At 40.6% G+C, this 20,166-nt stretch overlaps 1 protein-coding gene across 4 annotated transcripts in view; it reads right to left on the minus strand.

The window, feature by feature from the left end:
• The window catches only part of mtcl1 (microtubule crosslinking factor 1), a 102,794-nt gene that overhangs the window by 21,081 nt on the left and 61,547 nt on the right, over positions 1–20,166 (minus strand). For 3 of the 4 annotated variants that reach the window (XM_079612856.1, XM_079612854.1, XM_079612857.1), the window contains 4 exons: positions 13,921–14,046; positions 12,128–12,346; positions 9,470–9,631; positions 5,475–5,642 (listed from right to left, as the gene is read on the minus strand). In XM_079612856.1, coding sequence (XP_079468982.1) covers positions 5,475–5,642; positions 9,470–9,631; positions 12,128–12,346; positions 13,921–14,046 — 675 coding nt within the window. Of the gene's footprint in view, positions 1–5,474; positions 5,643–9,469; positions 9,632–12,127; positions 12,347–13,920; positions 14,092–20,166 lie in introns of all 4 variants that reach the window. The other variant, XM_079612855.1, reaches the window with a different exon arrangement.

Below are 20,166 nucleotides of genomic sequence, written 5' to 3' on the forward strand. Positions count from 1 at the left end.
CGCTATGCTGAAAACGCTAGGCGCTCTGCAGAAAACGCTAGTCGCTCTGCTGAAAACGCTAGTCGCTCTGCAGAAAACGCTAGTCGCTCTACAGAAAACGCTAGTCGCTCTGCTAGTTGCTCTGCTGAAAACGCTAGTCGTTCTGCTTAAAACGCTAGTCGCTCTGCTGAAAACGCTAGTCGCTCTGCTGAAAACGCTAGTCGTTCTGCAGAAAACGCTAGTCGCTCTGCAGAAAACGCTAGTCGCTCTACAGAAAACGCTAGTCGCTCTGCTAGTTGCTCTGCTGAAAACGCTAGTCGTTCTGCTTAAAACGCTAGTCGCTCTGCTGAAAACGCTAGTCGCTCTGCTGAAAACGCTAGTCGTTCTGCAGAAAACGCTAGTCGCTCTGCAGAAAACGCTAGTCACTTTGCTGAAAACGCTAGTCGCTATGCTGAAAACGCTAGTCGCTATGCTGAAAACGCTAGTCGCTATGCTGAAAACGCTAGGCGCTCTGCAGAAAACGCTAGTCGCTCTGCTGAAAACGCTAGTCGCTCTGCAGAAAACGCTAGTCGCTCTACAGAAAACGCTAGTCGCTCTGCTAGTTGCTCTGCTGAAAACGCTAGTCGTTCTGCTTAAAACGCTAGTCGCTCTGCTGAAAACGCTAGTCGCTCTGCTGAAAACGCTAGTCGTTCTGCAGAAAACGCTAGTCGCTCTGCAGAAAACGCTAGTCGCTCTGCAGAAAACGCTAGTCGCTCTGCAGAAAACGCTAGTCGCTCTGCAGAAAACGCTAGTCGCTCTGCAGAAAACGCTAGTCGCTCTGCAGAAAACGCTAGTCGCTCTGCAGAAAACGCTAGTCGCTCTACAGAAAAAGCTAGTCACTCTGCTAGTCGCTCTGCTGAAAACGCTAGTCGCTCTGCTGAAAACGCTAGTCGCTCTGCTGAAAACGCTAATCGCTCTGCTGAAAACGCTAGTCACTCTGCTGAAAACGCTAGTCGCTATGCTGAAAACGCTAGTCGCTCTGCTGAAAACGCTAGTCGCTCTGCCGAAAACGCTAGTCGCTCTGCAGAAAACGCTAGTCGCTCTGCTGAAAACGCTAGTCGCTCTGCTGAAAACGCTAGTCGCTCTGCTGAAAACGCTAGTCGCTTTGCTGAAAACGCTAGTCGCTATGCTGAAAACGCTAGTCGCTATGCTGAAAACGCTAGTCGCTATGCTGAAAACGCTAGGCGCTCTGCTGAAAACGCTAGTCGCTCTGCTGAACACGCTAGTCGCTCTGCTGAACACGCTAGTCGCTCTGCTGAAAACGCTAGGCGCTCTGCTGAAAACGCTAGGCGCTCTGCTGAAAACGCTAGTCGCTCTGCAGAAAACGCTAGTCGCTCTACAGAAAACGCTAGTCGCTCTGCTAGTTGCTCTGCTGAAAACGCTAGTCGTTCTGCTGAAAACGCTAGTCGTTCTGCAGAAAACGCTAGTCGCTCTGCCGAAAACGCTAGTCGCTCTGCAGAAAACGCTAGTCGCTCTGCTGAAAACGCTAGTCGCTCTGCTGAAAACGCTAGTCGCTCTGCTGAAAACGCTAGTCGCTTTGCTGAAAACGCTAGTCGCTATGCTGAAAATGCTAGTCGCTATGCTGAAAACGCTAGTCGCTATGCTGAAAACGCTAGTCGCTATGCTGAAAACGCTAGTCGCTCTGCTGAACACGCTAGTCGCTCTGCTGAACACGCTAGTCGCTCTGCTGAAAACGCTAGGCGCTCTGCTGAAAACGCTAGTCGTTCTGCTGAAAACGCTAGTCGTTCTGCAGAAAACGCTAGTCGCTCTGCAGAAAACGCTAGTCGCTCTGCTGAAAACGCTAGTCGCTCTGCTGAAAACGCTAGTCGCTCTGCTGAAAACGCTAATCGCTCTGCTGAAAACGCTAGTCACTCTGCTGAAAACGCTAGTCACTCTGCCGAAAACGCTAGTCGCTCTGCAGAAAACGCTAGTCGCTCTGCTGAAAACGCTAGTCGCTCTGCTGAAAACGCTAGTCGCTCTGCTGAAAACGCTAATCCCTCTGCTGAAAACGCTAGTCACTCTGCTGAAAACGCTAGTCACTCTGCTGAAAACGCTAGTCGCTCTACAGAAAACGCTAGTCGCTCAGCTAGTCGCTCTGCTGAAAACGCTAGTCGCTCTGCAGAAAACGCTAGTCGCTCTACAGAAAACGCTAGTCGCTCTGCTAGTTGCTCTGCTGAAAACGCTAGTCGTTCTGCTGAAAACGCTAGTCGTTCTGCAGAAAACGCTAGTCGCTCTGCCGAAAACGCTAGTCGCTCTGCAGAAAACGCTAGTCGCTCTGCTGAAAACGCTAGTCGCTCTGCTGAAAACGCTAGTCGCTCTGCTGAAAACGCTAGTCGCTTTGCTGAAAACGCTAGTCGCTATGCTGAAAATGCTAGTCGCTATGCTGAAAACGCTAGTCGCTATGCTGAAAACGCTAGTCGCTATGCTGAAAACGCTAGTCGCTCTGCTGAACACGCTAGTCGCTCTGCTGAACACGCTAGTCGCTCTGCTGAAAACGCTAGGCGCTCTGCTGAAAACGCTAGTCGCTCTGCAGAAAACGCTAGTCGCTCTGCAGAAAACGCTAGTCGCTCTACAGAAAACGCTAGTCGCTCTGCTAGTTGCTCTGCTGAAAACGCTAGTCGTTCTGCTGAAAACGCTAGTCGTTCTGCAGAAAACGCTAGTCGCTCTGCAGAAAACGCTAGTCGCTCTGCTGAAAACGCTAGTCGCTCTGCTGAAAACGCTAGTCGCTCTGCTGAAAACGCTAATCGCTCTGCTGAAAACGCTAGTCACTCTGCTGAAAACGCTAGTCACTCTGCCGAAAACGCTAGTCGCTCTGCAGAAAACGCTAGTCGCTCTGCTGAAAACGCTAGTCGCTCTGCTGAAAACGCTAGTCGCTCTGCTGAAAACGCTAATCCCTCTGCTGAAAACGCTAGTCACTCTGCTGAAAACGCTAGTCACTCTGCTGAAAACGCTAGTCGCTCTACAGAAAACGCTAGTCGCTCAGCTAGTCGCTCTGCTGAAAACGCTAGTCGCTCTGCTGAAAACGCTAGTCGCTCTGCTGAAAACGCTAGTCGCTCTGCTGAAAACGCTAGTCGCTCTGCTGAAAACGCTAGTCGCTCTGCTGAAAACGCTAGTCGCTCTGCTGAAAACGCTAGTCGCTCTGCTGAAAACGCTAGTCGCTCTGCAGAAAACGCTAGTCGCTCTGCAGAAAACGCTAGTCGCTCTGCAGAAAACGCTAGTCGCTCTGCAGAAAACGCTAGTCGCTCTGCAGAAAACGCTAGTCGCTCTGCAGAAAACGCTAGTCGCTCTGCAGAAAACGCTAGTCGCTCTGCTGAAAACGCTAATCGCTCTGCTGAAAACGCTAATCGCTCTGCTGAAAACGCTAGTCGCTCTGCTGAAAACGCTAGTCGCTCTGCTGAAAACGCTAGTCGCTCTGCTGAAAACGCTAGTCGCTCTGCTGAAAACGCTAGTCGCTCTGCTGAAAACGCTAGTCGCTCTGCTGAAAACGCTAGTCGCTCTGCTGAAAACGCTAGTCGCTCTGCTGAAAACGCTAGTCGCTCTGCTGAAAACGCTAGTCGCTCTGCCGAAAACGCTAGTCGCTCTGCATAAAACGCTAGTCGCTCTGCTGAAAACGCTAGTCGCTCTGCTGAAAACGCTAGTCGCTCTGCTGAAAACGCTAGTCGCTCTGCAGAAAACGCCTAGCTGTGGGCGCTTGAGAGCGTTTTGGCAGCGCAGCATTTTTTTTAAAGTTGAGACGCTTTGCTTGTTATGATACGGAATATCCGTGAAAGTGTTAGTTCACACATATTTTGTTTCTGTGTTGATTCTATATTAAAATGTTGATACAATGTAACGTATTTTCTCTGGCTCTTGTTTTAAATTATTTTGTTCCGTTATTATGCTTGTTGTTGTCATCTGTTGACGTTGTTCAAGCAGAAAGCGGCGGTTGGTCGGTATGATATTAGTCCCGCCCCTCCTCCACTGTGATTGGATGGCTGGGTAAAAAGTGACAGTGATGAGCGCTTAGTTTTACATTCTTCAACTCTTGGCGACCTGTAAAAAACTTGCTATAGTAAAAAACTATAGTCTATAAACTATATAGACTAGCCTATAGATTGTCTTTATGATTAGAGCAGTAAAGTCCAAATACACCTCTCTCACGTCTAGCCAGATGTTCCTCGACCTATCCGCTGTCTGAATGAGCAGGGCTTCTCTGACATCTGCTTCCTTTTAATAGGCCATGAGTGTGTTTGACGGCCGAAGTGCACTAAATATAGCTGTCTATTTCGAGACGCTCCCTAACCTCCACGACACCGAAACAGCCACTGTAAGCAAGTCACTGAAAGCAACACACGGCACTGCAGATGCTTAACGTCTAAGCATAAGATTTATGTCTGGGTAAGATATAAAGAAATTAAGTTTTATGACAAGTTTTTCAAATTTGACCTTTCAGAAAGATAAAATTGATTGATGGCTGAAAAAATGCTAAATACTCTACAGATCAAAAGTTTTGGATTGGTAAGATTTGGTTTTTATGTTTTTGAAAGAAGAGTCTTACGCTCACCATTGCTGCATTTATTTGCTCAAAAATACAGTAAAACTGTAAAATTGTGAAATGGAACAATTTAAAAGAACTTCTATTTGAATCTATATTATTACAATATATTCAAATGTATTCATGTAATTTATTGAAGATGCAAAGATGAATTTTCAGCATCATTACTCCTGATGATCAGCATCATTTTCACATGATCCTTCAGAAATCATTGTAATCTGAGGATTTGTTGCTCAAGAAACATTTCTTATAATTAGTATTATGAATAAATATAACTTTTGATCAATTGAACGTATCTTTTAATACAAGGATTAAATTCATTTTTATTTTAAATATTTTTTTACCAATTCTGCATAATTGGTACAATATATATATATATATATATATATATATATATATATATATATATATATATATATATATATATATATATATATATATATATATATAATATTATATAGTGTACCAATTATGCATATATATAATACAATATCTGCATATTCAAAATTGTGTGTGTATATATATATATATATACAATATATATATATATACAGTATACACACACAATTCTGAATATGCAGAATGCAGATATTGTATTATATATATATATTAAATATATTATTTAATATATTATATATATAAATTATTATGTATGTATATATATATATATATATACACACACACACACACACAATTTTGAATGTGCAGATATTGTATATATATATATACAGGTATATATTCCAATGCCGGATTGATAAAAGAAATCTGATCTAATAAAAATGAACTATTTCCCATAACATTTGAGTGTATTTATTGTAATATCAAACTGTTGACTGTGTGAGTGACTGTTACTGGGGTTAGCAGGTGTGCTGTACAGGCGTTCACAGGTGATTCTGCTGGGATGTAAGTGTTGTTTCTGCACCTTGGTGACGTGACTCCTCATCTCAGCGCGCTGTATCTCCCACGCCGCTCTCTCATTGGCCAGTGTCTGCTGCATCTGCCAGCGCCGCTGCGCCTCCTCCCGAAGCTCCGCCCTGAACTCCTCCAGGAGAGAGCGAAGAGCGTGAAGCACACGGAGACTCTCCCCAGCCTGGAGATAGACACAGATAAACACAGAGGACTGTAATGTTGATGTTTGAGCATGAAAAGGATCTGTAAAGTTACAGAGTCCCTCCCGCGGGAGTTCTTCTCTATATCAGTGTCAGTGTTTCTGAACTCCTGAAACGCCTCCATTGTAGTCTTGAGTTTCTTCCGGGAACGAACACGTCACACTATTCCTCATTTAATTAATTCATACGCAGAATAAAGGGGCGGGGCCTGGTTGAGTTAGTTAGTAGTGTGTTGAAACTCACGGTTATTGTAAGAGGCGGGACATTTCCGATCCCACTGCTCCAGCCGACCAATCAGAGCACAGTGCGTTTTTCAGAAGGAGGGGCTTCATAGAGACAGGAACTATACAGTAGTAGTGGGAAGTTCGGATCATTTTACTGACACGGATCTTTGAATCTCGTTCATCAAAATGAACTAATCTTTTTTCGAGTCATTTCAGCAGAATGTTTAAAATGTTACATGTTAGCCAAACACATCAAATGTTGATCGCATTTAGAATAATAAAAAAACTGCATTGCAAGGAAAAGGCCAAATTATGAGAAACAGAAATTATTAATTCATTTATTTGGGTCTTCAGACTATGCAATGTGTTAGTTTACCTCACCATCCCGTGACATCCTCATAAACTGAGCTATGCAGTCTGTAGTACCGGATACAGAATTGATTCGTTCACGTTTTAAGTCTATCGACTTCGGGTTCGAGTCATTAGTTCATCACATGACAGCCTGAGCTATGCAGTCGGTACCGGATACAGAATTGATTAGTTCATCTTTTGAGTCTTCAGGTTCGAGACATTCGTTCATCACGTGATAAAAGAACGAAAGACTCGGAAGAATCAGACCCGAAGACTCGAGCATAGCCTCAATGGGACAGACGGGATGAACGAAAGACTCAGACCCGAACCCGAAGACTCGAGAGATGAACTAATCATTTCTGTTTCCAGTACATTACCCATGCGCGGTCAACACACAATTAATAAATCACTCTCTTAGACAACTCAGTAGCCCCGAGTCATATTGAAGATTCGTTCATGACTGACCCATCACTGCTAGAGGATGGATACTCGACCCGAGCCTGACGGGACCCGCTGTACACGATGTAACCTTGTTCTCACTTGAAATGTGTCCCCACATAAGTGCTTGAATTTGCGGGTGTTGGACCTGTAAAGGCCTTGAAAGGTCCTTGAATTTGAAGTTAGCCAAGGTGTGGGAACTACACTGCTGTGTTGTTTCAACCCAATTTTGGGTCAAATATGGACAAACCCAAACGTTGGGTTAAAAATGTAATTTAAAAATGTAACCTAACGGCTGGGTTTGTCCATATTTGACCCAAAATTGGGTTGAAACAACTCAGCATTTTTTAGAGTGTAGAGGATGGATACCCGACCCGAGCCCGACAGGACCCGCCTGACGGGCCGGGCCGGGTTCGGACAGATATTTAGAAATGATGTTCGGGTTCGGGTCGGGCTCGGTCACATCAGCACGATAAGGCATTGAACATTTTAAATTTAAAACAGTTTATTATGTAGGTAGCCAATGTGCCTGATGCTTTCACTTCGTTTTTGTGATTAAAATACATGTAAAATATTACCATAACCTGTCTTCCTGTGTGCGGAAATTTGTTTATGTAGCCGTGACAACGAAACGCGTGCATGCGTGCCTGTGTTAAGAGCGCTTGTTGCTCTGCGCGCTGATGCGCTCCTCTGTTGACATTTCCGAATGCCTTCCTACAGTTGCTTAATAAAAGCGGCTTTCCACACAAACAAACGTACAATTGTCATTAGTATGAGAAAAAAAATTGGATTTGAACTGTCGGGCTCGGACATAAATATCTGTATGCCTGTCGGACGCGGGTCGCGTTCGGTTACTGCTCTGTCGGACGCGGGCCGGGCTCGGACACAAAAATTCGTCCCGATCCGCACTCTAATCATTACTAAACAGAGCGTTACTGACAGACTGGGAAGAGAGGAGCTGCAACAATGTACAATATGTGAAAAATAATGGGTTTTATGAACATTCAAAGATGAAAACCTGTTCTAGTAGAGCCCGAAAACTAAATCAAGACTTTGTAAAAGTCATAATATGGCCGCTTTAAATAGCTTTCTAGGGAAAATAAGTGAGATTTTTTACGAAGGTCTCATTCGTGATTTTTCTTTTCAGCACGTGAAGTAGTTGTGTGTTTGCATTATTAATTAAGTAGATGTGGGAGAAAGTTACGTTACAATAATGGAGGTTCTCTTAGTCAGCAGCGGCTTTAATTAAAGGAACAGTTCTGTCATTATTTATTCACCCTCATGTCAGTTCAAATGCATCTTATTAAACTGAGAGTTAGTGTAAATGAAACCTGTGAGCTTCTGAGATACATTCATATCAAATCTCTCTCTAGTATGTATGAAGTGTGCAGTTTCTGTTACGTTTCTGTTATGTTTCAGTTTCTGTGGCACAAAACAGAAATGCAAAGCAAAACTATAAAAAAAAACTACTTTCAGATTCACCATTGATTCAAAGCTCTATACAAACACAATGCATTTGTATTTAGTCAAGCCAGTGGTGCATTTATAACAGAAATAACACACTTTATTGGTAATGTCATATGAGTGACAGTTCAATAAACCGGTATCGTACTAAGGAACATGTCTGTACTCAGTAGTTTATATGTAAGCTTGGTCAGCACGATAGAAAACCTCAGCATCAATGGATCCAATTGCATTTGCTTCAAAAGTGTGTGTTCAGCAGAAATGGAAATTCAGTTAAAACCATCATGTGCACACTGAGAAATACATAAGCAAAATGATCTATATATATAGGGAAAAAGCCATATATACGTCTAAACAAGATGATGTGACCGCTTTTAATGATTTGTAAAAGTAAAGTGGTTTACAAACTCCTGCACTTAGAGAGGTTAAATAATAGACTCGAGCTGAGAGAACGTGTACTGCTTAAAACCGCGGCTACTGAAACATTAACACTGCTTTAATATTTACTCCAGGAAACAAAGAAGAGAGATTTTAAGGTCACTACACACATTTCTTATTTTTTGTCTATTGGTTGGTCAATAAATAAAGGGAAGAATATGATTAGCAACTACCACCATGTCAAAACACTGAAGATTATTAATACCTTTTTAAAGGCATGAACATTTTCCAAAGTTGTTCCAAACCTGTATGAATTTCTTTCTTCTGCTGAACACAAAAGATATATCTGACAAATGTCAAACGGTTGATGGGCCCCTTTGATATCCATAGTATTTTTTTCCTACTATGGAAGTCAATGGCATCCATGAACTGTTTGGTTACCCATATTCTTCAAAATATCATCTTTTGTGTTCAGCAGAAGAAATAAATCCTTTTAAGATGAATCCCTTCACAAAACCAGTCACAAGGGTCAATTTTTTTAAATTATACATACTATGAAAGCTGAATAAATAAGCTTTCCATTGATGTATTGTTTGTTAGGATAGGACAATATTTGGTCGAGATACAACTATTAGAAAATCTGGAATCTGAGGGAGCAAAACAATCTAAACATTGAGAAAATCTCCTTTAAAGTTGTGCATTTATGTTCACGATTGTGCTGCATTCACTCACAAAAATACATGTTTTATATATTTACGGTAGGAAATTTACTAAATATCTTCATGGATCATGATCTTTACTTAATATCCTAATGATTTTTGGCATAAAAGAAAAATCGATAATTTTGACCCATACAATGTATTGTTGGCTATTGCCACAGATATACCCGTGCGTCATGTGACTGGTTTTGTGGTCCAGGGTCACATATTTGACAGGTACAGTATGTGTTTGACCTGTTTCTGGTGCTGGAATCTCTCTGGAGATAGCAGGAGAGGGCCGGGCTCGGTGAGGTCACTTCCTGTGATTTGGCCACACACTTTGTCTTCCCTTCTCATCTCTCCATCACCCGGGTCGATTGAAACGGCCAGTTCTGGAATGTTCTCCAATCGTTCGTACTGAAGAAACAAGTAAGAGAGAAACCACAGAAAATGTTTACAGCTAAAGTTTAATCAAAACTAAATAAAATAAAATCTGTTTTTTTTTATAAATAAATTTTTTTTAATATAAAAAAAACTTTTATTTTATATTATTTTCTATTTTATTTGTATTTTATTTTTGATTTAATTATATTTTTAATTGATTTTATTATTATTATTGTTAATTTTTATTTTATTTAGTTTTTATGGTATGGTACGATATGGTAAATCCTAATAAAACAGTCTATAAAAGTCTCTAAAAAACAACTATAAAAAAGTATATAAAATATCAATGTAATATTAAATGTATAAAGATGATTTTTTAAATGTTGACATTTAGTCATTTACCACATGCTTTACTCAAAGTGAATTTTTTTTCTTTTGTGATTAGTATTTGATTATGTATGTATCATTATGCACAGTATTAATATACTCATGTACTTTAATACTCATGTAAAAAATTTTATGCATTTGTCAGATGCTTTTATCTAAAGTGACTCACATTGCATTCAAGGTATACATATTACTAGTTAATGCATTGCTCAAACTTTTAAACGGTAGTGTACATATATAATGAAAAAACAACAATATTTAAAGTTTTTAAATAAACAATTAAACAATTGTTCGATAAATTATTTTTAATGCAGAATTTATCATTTTTTTTATTTTGTTAAAAATTCACACAATATTTGTGTATTCAATTGCTTAGAAACATTCTAATATCATATTCATAAGTGTGTGAGTGACTGTTAATGGAGTCGATGTGATGCAGTGTATTATAAATCATTCACTTCTGAGGTTTCATGTCAGTGAGGCTTTGAGCAACAGGAACTATGATATGTTGACATTCTGTAAAATAAAAATAAAAATCCAGTCTAATACTTCAGCACTGGAAATGTTTCTGAGCTTCATTGTTCGAAAATCATTTGTTTACAGCAGCTGTTGTAGATATGACAGATGGACTGTAAAATGAAAAATCATACAGCATGTGCTCACACTAATTCACACTGTTCCAATACTGAACTATTATGGTTTGTCAGACGACCTACTGCCACAAACGAGACAAAAAAGAAAAGAAAAAGAAGCAACATGTCTACAGGTACTCATCAAAAATGCATCTTTTGCATATCAGACAGTTAAAGTGGTGGTATAATGTCCTTTTCACAAGATGTAAAATAAGTTTTTGATGTCCCCAGAGTGTGTGAAGTTTTAGCACAAAATACCCCACAGATATTTTTATTAGAGCCGGGACTTTAACGCGTTAATTAAGATTAATTAATTACACAAAAAAATAACGCGTAATTTTTTTTTTACGCATTTTAATCGCACTTATTTTTTGCACCGCGGAACGTTTCTCACTGGATGAGTTTAGGCGGACCGATTATACTGGAGCACCAACTAGCGTTCATAACCGTCTATGTTCATAACTTGATAACTTCAGACAACAACAAACCACAGTGAACATGAACAAAGAAGCTGACGAGACCGCTTTGGTTGGCCCCGTGGATGGGACATTTTGTTATAAAAAACGAACGGATGGAAGCGTCGATAAGCGTGGTTGTGTGCAAGCTGTGAAACAAGGAATTGGGAACGGCTATTGCTACACTTAATGGCAAAAATAGCACTGGTCTGCTGGACTTGGTTGAACAAAAATAAACAATATTTTGTTGCTTAAGCTTATGTATTCAGTCCTTATTCAATGGTATACTAAAAATCCATGTGAAAAAAATTACTTCTCACTGTTCTCAGGTCAAATATTTATATGCGATTAAAATGCGATTAATTTCGATTAATTAATTACAAAACCTCTAATTAATTAGATAAATTTTTTTAATCGAGTCCCGGCCCTAATTTTTATATATCATGTTAAAGTCACTTTTTGAGGGTGAGCAAAAACACACCGTTTTGTGTCTGTCCCTTTAAATGCAAATTAGCTGCTGCTCCCGGCACAGGGGGCGGAGCTTGAAGAGCTTGCACTCACACACACATGCACTGAACATTTCAAAAACTTTTAGCCTTTTATGTTCAAACCGGAGTCAGACAATGATGGAGAGACTCAAGAAGAAGTGACAACATGTAGAAGAACAGGACATTTCTGAACGGTTAGTTGATGAATTTATGCAGCTTATGTGTAGTTATTTTCTAGTCATTGATTAGCATATTCTGTCATGATAATCTATAAATCGTGTTCTGGAGGCGGGGTTTATGTAAATTTTAGGGTTGGTGATGTCACTAACCCGGGAGGAATGTCGCGTAGTTTCTACCAGCCGTTTGTTGTAGTCCTTTTCTTTAAAAGCAAATATCTTCCTTTGCTTTGAACTTTGAGCGTTGTAACTTTGCAGATGTTGTTTATGATCAAACAGCAACATTACACACTAACTACAGTTAGAAAAGTGAAATCATAATCAACCATCCCTTTAATTATATCTGAGCTCAGTCAATTCAGAGTCAACTAGGGTAGTTATTCTGGATCACCTCAGCATGTGCCCCTTCATCCACACCGTCTGTCCTGCGCCCGAGCCTCCAGTGCATGAGGATCCAGCGCAGCTTCATGTACACGATCACTATATTGTGGCGGAACAATCTCACTTCCTGTTGCAGCTGGACTCTTTCCTGCGGCCATGTTGGCTCATGGGATTGAAGTCCCTGCAGCTCGAGTCCTCGCCGTGCCTCTGCGCGCCTCCTCTCCTCCTCCTTCGCAAGACAAAACATCCAGAATAGACAAGAGTGATGGTTAATAACGTGACCCTGGATCACAAAACCAGTCACATGACGCACGGGTATATTTGTGGCAATAGCCAACAATACAGTGTATGGGTCAAAATTATCGATTTTTCTTTTATGGTAAAAATCATTAGGATATTAAGTAAAGATTATGTTCCATGAAGATATTTAGTAAATTTCCTACCGTAAATATATAAAACATGTATTTTTGTGAGTGAATGCAGCACAATCGTGAACATAAATGCACAACTTTAAAGGAGATTTTCTCAGTTTTTATTTTTTTGCTCCCTCAGATTCCAGATTTTCAATAGTTGTATCTCGACCAAATATTGTCCTATCATAACAAACCACACATCAATGGAAAGCTTATTTATTCAGCTTTCATGTGATATATAAATCCCAATTGCAAAAATTGACCCGTGTGACTGGTTTTGTCAATGCATTCTTGCATAGAGAGATAAATGCATGCTTGCATAAGAGAGTAATGAGATCGTGAATGATCATGTGTGTGTTTTAAGGCAAGAAAAGTGAATCCTCCTAGAAAAAACAGCTGAATCTACTTTTTATTTTGCAGTTTGGAAGTATAGTAGCTGGTCCAAGCTGGTTTATGTGGGAAACTAGCCAGACGACCAGCAATAAAGCAGACAATTACAAGTCTAACCACCTAAACCCTATAAAGCATACTGTCTCATAGTTGATACACACGTTTCGAAGGCCTCTAAATGATCAAATCATTGTGAAAAACCTGTTACACACAATCTATACATGCCGTCTGTCGTCTGATTGATAGTTTAGACTTTTATAGTAAAGTAAAAAGCCTTTTAGTATGATTGTAAAAGCGTCCATCTTCGGCTCGTGTTCACGTGTCTTTCTGCTGTGAAATCTGCTTTAAAAATAACTTTTATATTGTTAGTAATATTTCAAGATGAACACTTACTGAACTGAAGCAAGTTTACTTGATTATCCGTACGAGTCTCAAATATGATCATCAGGCTTTTGAGGAAGGTTTATTTGTTCATCTCTCAATCATCATTGCATTATATCTTTTAAAACTACAAAGCTTTGATCATAAAACTAAGCATTTAAATATATATGGGCAGATATAGAGTGATGACTGATAATTATATTGAGAATAGTCTGATATACTGTTATTAAGATCTCATTCATTTACATTACATGCATTTTTGCTCAGTTTGGGCCTTGCATTATGAGCTCCATATTTGCATTATATCATCCAATATGAGCCCAAAAAAGCCTCATGCATAAAATAAAGAACAAAAAACAATATGCAAACTTATTTTTAGATTAAACTTTTTTTTTTTGTCTAAATTTTCAATAACCTTGCATTTCAAAAAATGCATTTTTTTTTTAAATAACTTATTCCATATGTCAGGCTTTACAGGGTTAAGCTAGTATGACCTAGTGGTTAGCATATTGTCCATCTCTCCATAACAAACCGTTTTCAAATCTGATTTATATGCGAGGAGCCTTTGAATGGATCACTCGCCGCTCTGATCCTCTTTCTCGAAGTGAACCGCACGTACCTGAGGGATGGATGAAGTGAAGCCGTCTCTCTCCTCCGCTCCAGCTCTCATCCTCCTGTCATGGTCCAGGCGTAGTTGAATCTCTCTGGTGGAAATCCCCGTGTCAGGCAGAGCCGGCTCACGAAACTGGAGCCCAGCAGAACACACAACACCAGTCTCAACACCCCAGCACTTTCAAGAGAGACGACATCAGTCTCATGCAAACTAAACACATCAGTGACATGCATCCAGACGTTTTTCATATCTTCTCTTTAGATCATATCAAATTGTTACCGTTTCATGGCTGGTTAGGGGGGTAAATATGAAATTAGCGTTTATGTTTGTAGTATTGATAAATAAAAACATATTAGGACACTATTCTTATTGCAACTGTTTCCTTATAAACTCTCCAGATCTCTGGTGTCAAATGCAAGAGAATTAATGTAATTATTCAGATTAATTTCTACAGTAAAGAAATACGAAATCTGTGCTTTGTGTGCTGTTAGTTTCTAACATATGTCTAAAAAGGGGTCATGAGATGAGAAATCAAATTTGCCTTAATCTTTTGACATGTACGAGGTATTTTTTACTATTAAAACATCCTGTAAATTGGACAGCTTAAAACATCCTCCTCATTATGAACAAAGCATTTACAGGTGAAACTCGAAACATTAGAATTTCGTGCAAAAGTTCATTTATTTCAGTAATTCAACTTAAAAGGTGAAACTAATATATTATATAGACTCATTACATGCAAAGTGAGATATTTCAAGCCTTTATTAGTTATAATTTTGATGATTATGGCTTACAGTTTATGAAAACCCCAAATTCAAAATTAGAATATTGTGAAAAGGTTTTCATAATCTGTAAACCATAATCAGATTAATCAGTGATGCTGTTTTTGGTCTAATAACCAGGTATAAAATAATTGGAAGTGATATTTTATGACAACTGGCTCTCTTCCATTCAGTTTTATTACATTAAGGATTTATTTAATTAAATAAAGATATACAAGAATTGCTCTTCATTCTGAAATGTCTCAGGCTTTCCTTTCCCTCGAATACACACTCAGTTTCAAAACCTATAGTGAGCTGCCTTCATAGAAAACATCATAAATATTATCATAAGGGACTGGAAAACACTACATGGACATCAAGTTAACAACAACATATGCAAATAAGCATAAGTATACCAAATATAGTCAATTTTAATTTGATATTCCATTATTATAAAATATTTTAATCAATAGGTTAAAATATTTAATGCATAATCGAATAATTATATATTTAACGCATTGTGGGATTGCATTTGCCAAATGACGGTTTTATATGGATAATAATGCAATACGTGTTGATACCGCTTCCAATGCAATGACGTTAATCATAACACTGGACGTTTATTGACAAGTCTTAAAGGAGCCGCTGCATAAAAATTTATAATTTCGACAGAGGCTCAGAAAGAAGGTTAAAAAAAATATATATATGTATATTTTTTTGTGCACAAACAAACTTTATTAACGTTATAAGTAAACCTCAAGGAACATATTAAAATAAATAAAATATCCATGTCATGACCCCTTTAATTGTAAGAGTGAAGATTCATATGCATAAATCTAATGTAAAATAAGCATATGCTGCCTTCAAGTCACTGCATTAATGAGTGAGCGCATGGGAACCGCAACACCAGCTCATAATGACCAGAAACGCCTGTGTGTCTGAGCCCTGAACTCTGAGGGAGAGTCAGTGAAGATATCACAGCAGAAGATAACTGGTATTGGACAGACTTCGCTGGTTTTAGAGGGAAAGTGCTTGTGACACTGCCACATTAGTTTAGGTATGTTTCTTAAAATTCGGCAAGGAGTTTAAGTACTTCATTGAGGCATATAGGTCTGTAGGTTTCATATAATGTCTGAGTGATATGTATATGTACTTATTTATATGTATCATTTTTTTTCATGTTTAATTCCACTGTGTGTAATGGTATATGAAGGGTGTTTGGTATTAGGCCACTGGTCGGCCGATACGTTTATCACCGCACACGCAAACTTATATCTATAGGGGGCGGTCTGTAGGAAACCAGGTGTGTGAAACCAGAGGTAGTGGCGCCCGTACTCAGGTCTGCTGCCGCATGCTACTAGCATTGGTAAACTGTTTTCTCTTGGGTGGGAGAGAGAAAGAAGGCATTCCAACTGGGAAAACAGACTATGGGACCTAAACGCCGTTTGTAATGAGTGGAATACGGGTGCGTCACCAAATTGAGGACGTGACTAAATAACCTTCCCAGGTGGCTGGCTGGACTAATTCACCGGAGTTTGGTGAGACCGATTTGTTTTGTTTGTTTGTTTTATTATGTGCGTGGTATAACTGCAAACCAACGATCGCGTACTGGTTTCTTTTCTTTTGTGGATTACTATTTTTGTTTGCTATGTTATGGGACAATTGACCGGCATCGGCCTTGGATTATTCACTCTCTCGCAGCCATCAGGATAAAGGACAGAATATCCGTCATTTAGTTTGGACTTTTAGGTGAATTTCGGGACTGAAAGAGAAAGGACATTGAACTATTGGGGGGTTGTGTGGGTCATTTGAATGTGTGAAAATATAAAGCTTTATTCTGTGAGCTGTAATAGTGTATTTGTTTGGTGAGTGTTTTCCTTTCATGCTAGTAGACAGAAGATACTGTTTGTCAAATGTTATAGTTGGTTATTGTTAATTTGGTCAATGTTTCAAAAGAACCCCTTGTGCATTTAAGATAACACAGCCTGAAGTAAAAAAGGTGGATTGTTACAGATGGTGGCCCGTACGGGGAGGAATATAATTTGTGATTGATCATTTTGGTAATAAGTTTGCATGTAACATGGGCGGCATTTGTATTCTGAATTAAGATCACTGCTGTAAATAACCAGTTATCAGGTATACATCTTGATTTGTTTTGCACTGTAAAAAAAAAAAAAAAAAAAAATCTTTGGGAAAATTACTGATTATAAAACTGAATAGTCATGGATGAAATGAGGGTGACACAACTTGTAAATCTTGATGATTCCCTAGAGGAGGATGTAGTTAGAAATGAGCTTAGTACCAGGGCCTCTACTCCTACCTCTGTCGATGAGCTTGGTGAGCAGCTCAATAAACCTAAAGGAGATGTTTGGGTCACTAGGAGAAATCCTGTGGGGGAAATTACCTCACTGATTAGTTCTCTTTATATATCACCGACAGAGGAGAGTGAACAAAGCACTGGGGATGAGGGTAACACATCGTACCTCGCACTGCCTGCTCTCATGTCCATTACCACTGACTTAAGTTCAGTCACGGAGAGATTAGATAACCTTGAAAAAGATTTTAGAGATTCTGCCGCTAGTGCTTTCAACAGAGAAGAGAGCATTAGAAGCTATGTTGACCGGAGTCTTGTGGCTCTTGAACAAAGCATGATATCGACACTTAAGCAGTTTGAAGAAACGTTAGTGGACTGTTTACGTCGGCGTGATGAAAAATGGAAGACAGAAATTCAACGGCTGAAGAGTGTCAGCCTTTTGCCTGTCTCCAAGCCTGGGAAAGCCTCTGGAACTACTAGCCATCCTTCATATAATCGCTTCACTGCAGTTCAAGCTCCTCATGGTTTACCTATGGCTCAAACATCCACTGGTGACGTCTCTCAAAGCTATTTTCCTCTTAGTGTAGGTACCCATGCTGGGGGGCCTACAGGCAACACCTTTCCATCTCCTTTTACTTCTATTACCTCTCCTAATATGCGGACTGATTTTGCTAATGATGCCCAGCCTTCTGTTTCTCTTACTGGACAACTTCAGCAAGGTCAACCAGCCCCTATCACTGCTGGGGCCCAGTTCAAGACATCATTCGCTAGGTCTAGTGTTCAGCAGCAACGACAGCCTTTCTCCTCCAGCACCAGTCTACCTACCCCTTTGATTGACCTTGATAGCCAGGTCGCAGCCTCTGTGCCTGTTGTTTTTTCTAAGCCTGCCGTTCATATGGAGTTCCCTTCTTTTAGTGGGTCCAGGGAAGTGTCTGACATTCTAAACTTTGTGGAGCAATGTGAAACATATCTTGCTGTTCGGCCATTAACAGTTGCAGAACTATTAGGCGCACTTTCTGGTGTTCTTAAGGGACCAGCACATAGTTGGTGGTCTGTGGCGAAGAACAAAGTTCACAACTGGCCAGAATTCAAGGAGGCTTTCCAGGCTGCTTTCCTGCCTCCTGATTACCTCTCGGAGGTAGAAGAAAAACTGCGAGACATGGTGCAGCTGCCCGAACAGTGTTTGAGGGATTTCGCTTATGATTATCGTGCTCTTTGTATCCGGTGGAAGCCTGAAATCACTGAGGCAGAGTTGGTAAGGAAGATACTAAACAACTGTAATCCCAGAATTGCTGGCTGTCTTAGAGGAACCATCACTACGGTTGACCAGCTTGTTCAAGTGGGAACGTTGGTAGAAAAAGACTGCACCTCGTCAAAGGAGTATTGGGGCAAAGTGGACCAACAGAAGGCTAAGGAAAAGACCTCAAAGAAAACCCATGAGAAGGGTAGCTACAAAAAACCTGCAGATATGGTGACTGTAGTTCAGTATGAAAAAAAAACTCCGTTGGCTCTTCTACATGTTCCAGTAACAGTGAGGGGAAAGAATTACTCTGCTGTATTGGACACGGGATGCACTTTTTCTCTCATGCGTGAAAGTATGTGGATGGAGGTGGCTCGACAGGGTGAACAGCTGAAGGCAAGTGGGGACCAAAGCTTTGCACTTGCTAATGGGAAGACGTACGGTGCCATGGGAAAAGCACATCTTCTCTATTGCTGGCACGAAATGATGTGGGCTCTGGAGACGTACATTCTGGCTGATGACAATCTGGCATTTCCCATTATTCTTGGTTTGGATTTCCTCTGTAAGACCTCTACCATCATCCATATGGGGGACCAAACGTATGGGGTGAAGGGTCCCAGGGGTTATACGTTTCATCCATTCCTGGCACCGCTTAATGAGAATATGGGGTGTCAAGTCACTGATAATCAGCCTAAGGCCAGTCTTTATGTAGCTATTCCTTCAGGGAGCGCTTTGATTTCATGTTCTTCACCAGGAGTGGTAGCTTTGCCTTTTCCTGATCAGCCTCCGGAGATTCAACAACTGCTGCAGGCTTGGCCTGAGGTGTGTTCAGGGAAACTGGGGAAGACCTCAGTGGAAGAACACAAGATCTTTGCAGTGGATGAGGTTCCTGTCCGCTGCAAAGCCTATCGTGTATCCCCTTTTAAGCATCAGATTATTGTAGACCATATAGACCAGATGCTCAAGGATGGCATTATTGAACCCTCCCAGTCTGCCTGGGGCGCTCCAGTGGTTTTAGTCACCAAGCCTGATGGGTCAATAAGGTTTTGTGTTGATTTTCGACGCCTTAATGCCAAGACCCATCCAGATGCCTACCCCATGCCTCTTATACATGACCTTCTTGAGTCCATGCATGGGGCAGCTTTTTTCAGCACTTTGGATTTGAAATCAGGCTATTGGCAGGTTGCAGTGTCTGAAGAGAGTAAAGCCAAGACGGCCGTCATAACTCCAGTGGGGCTCTATCAATTCAAGTGTATGCCGTTCGGACTAAAAAATGCTGGAGCCACGTTTCAAAGGTTGATGGAGAAGGTCCTGGGAGAGCTGAGGGGGAAAATATGCTGTGTTTACATAGATGATGTAATCGTGTTTTCGGCCACCCCCGAACAACATCTCAAAGATGTGAACGCCGTCATGGAAAAGCTCCATGAGGCCAAATTGACCCTCAACCTAAAAAAATGTTTATTTTTCCGACGGGAGTTGAAATTCTTGGGCCATGTGGTATCAGAGAAAGGTGTTCAGGTAGATCCAGAAAAGACCTTGGCGGTGACTTCCTATCCGATTCCCACCAACATTAAATCTTTGCAGCGTTTCCTAGGCCTAGTGGGGTGGTACCACAAATTCATAAATCACTTTGCAGACATGGCAGCCCCACTTAACCGCCTGAAGAGGAAAGATGTAGAGTGGATCTGGTCAGAGGACTGTCAGCGGAGCTTTGACCAGCTGAAAGAGGCACTGGTGAATGCTCCTATCTTGATACAGCCTGATTACACACTGTCGTTTGAGGTTCATACGGATGCAAGCGATGTGGGTCTGGGAGCAGTGCTGGTCCAGTGTACTGGGGAGGGGGAGAAGGTGATAGCCTATGCTTCCAGGGGGTTGCGTGGAGCGGAGTGCAATTACTCTACATCCGAGAAAGAATGTCTTGCGGTTGTATGGGC

This window comes from Phoxinus phoxinus (genome assembly GCF_949152265.1).
Source record: "Phoxinus phoxinus genome assembly, chromosome: 5".
Taxonomy (NCBI): Eukaryota; Metazoa; Chordata; class Actinopteri; order Cypriniformes; family Leuciscidae; genus Phoxinus; species Phoxinus phoxinus.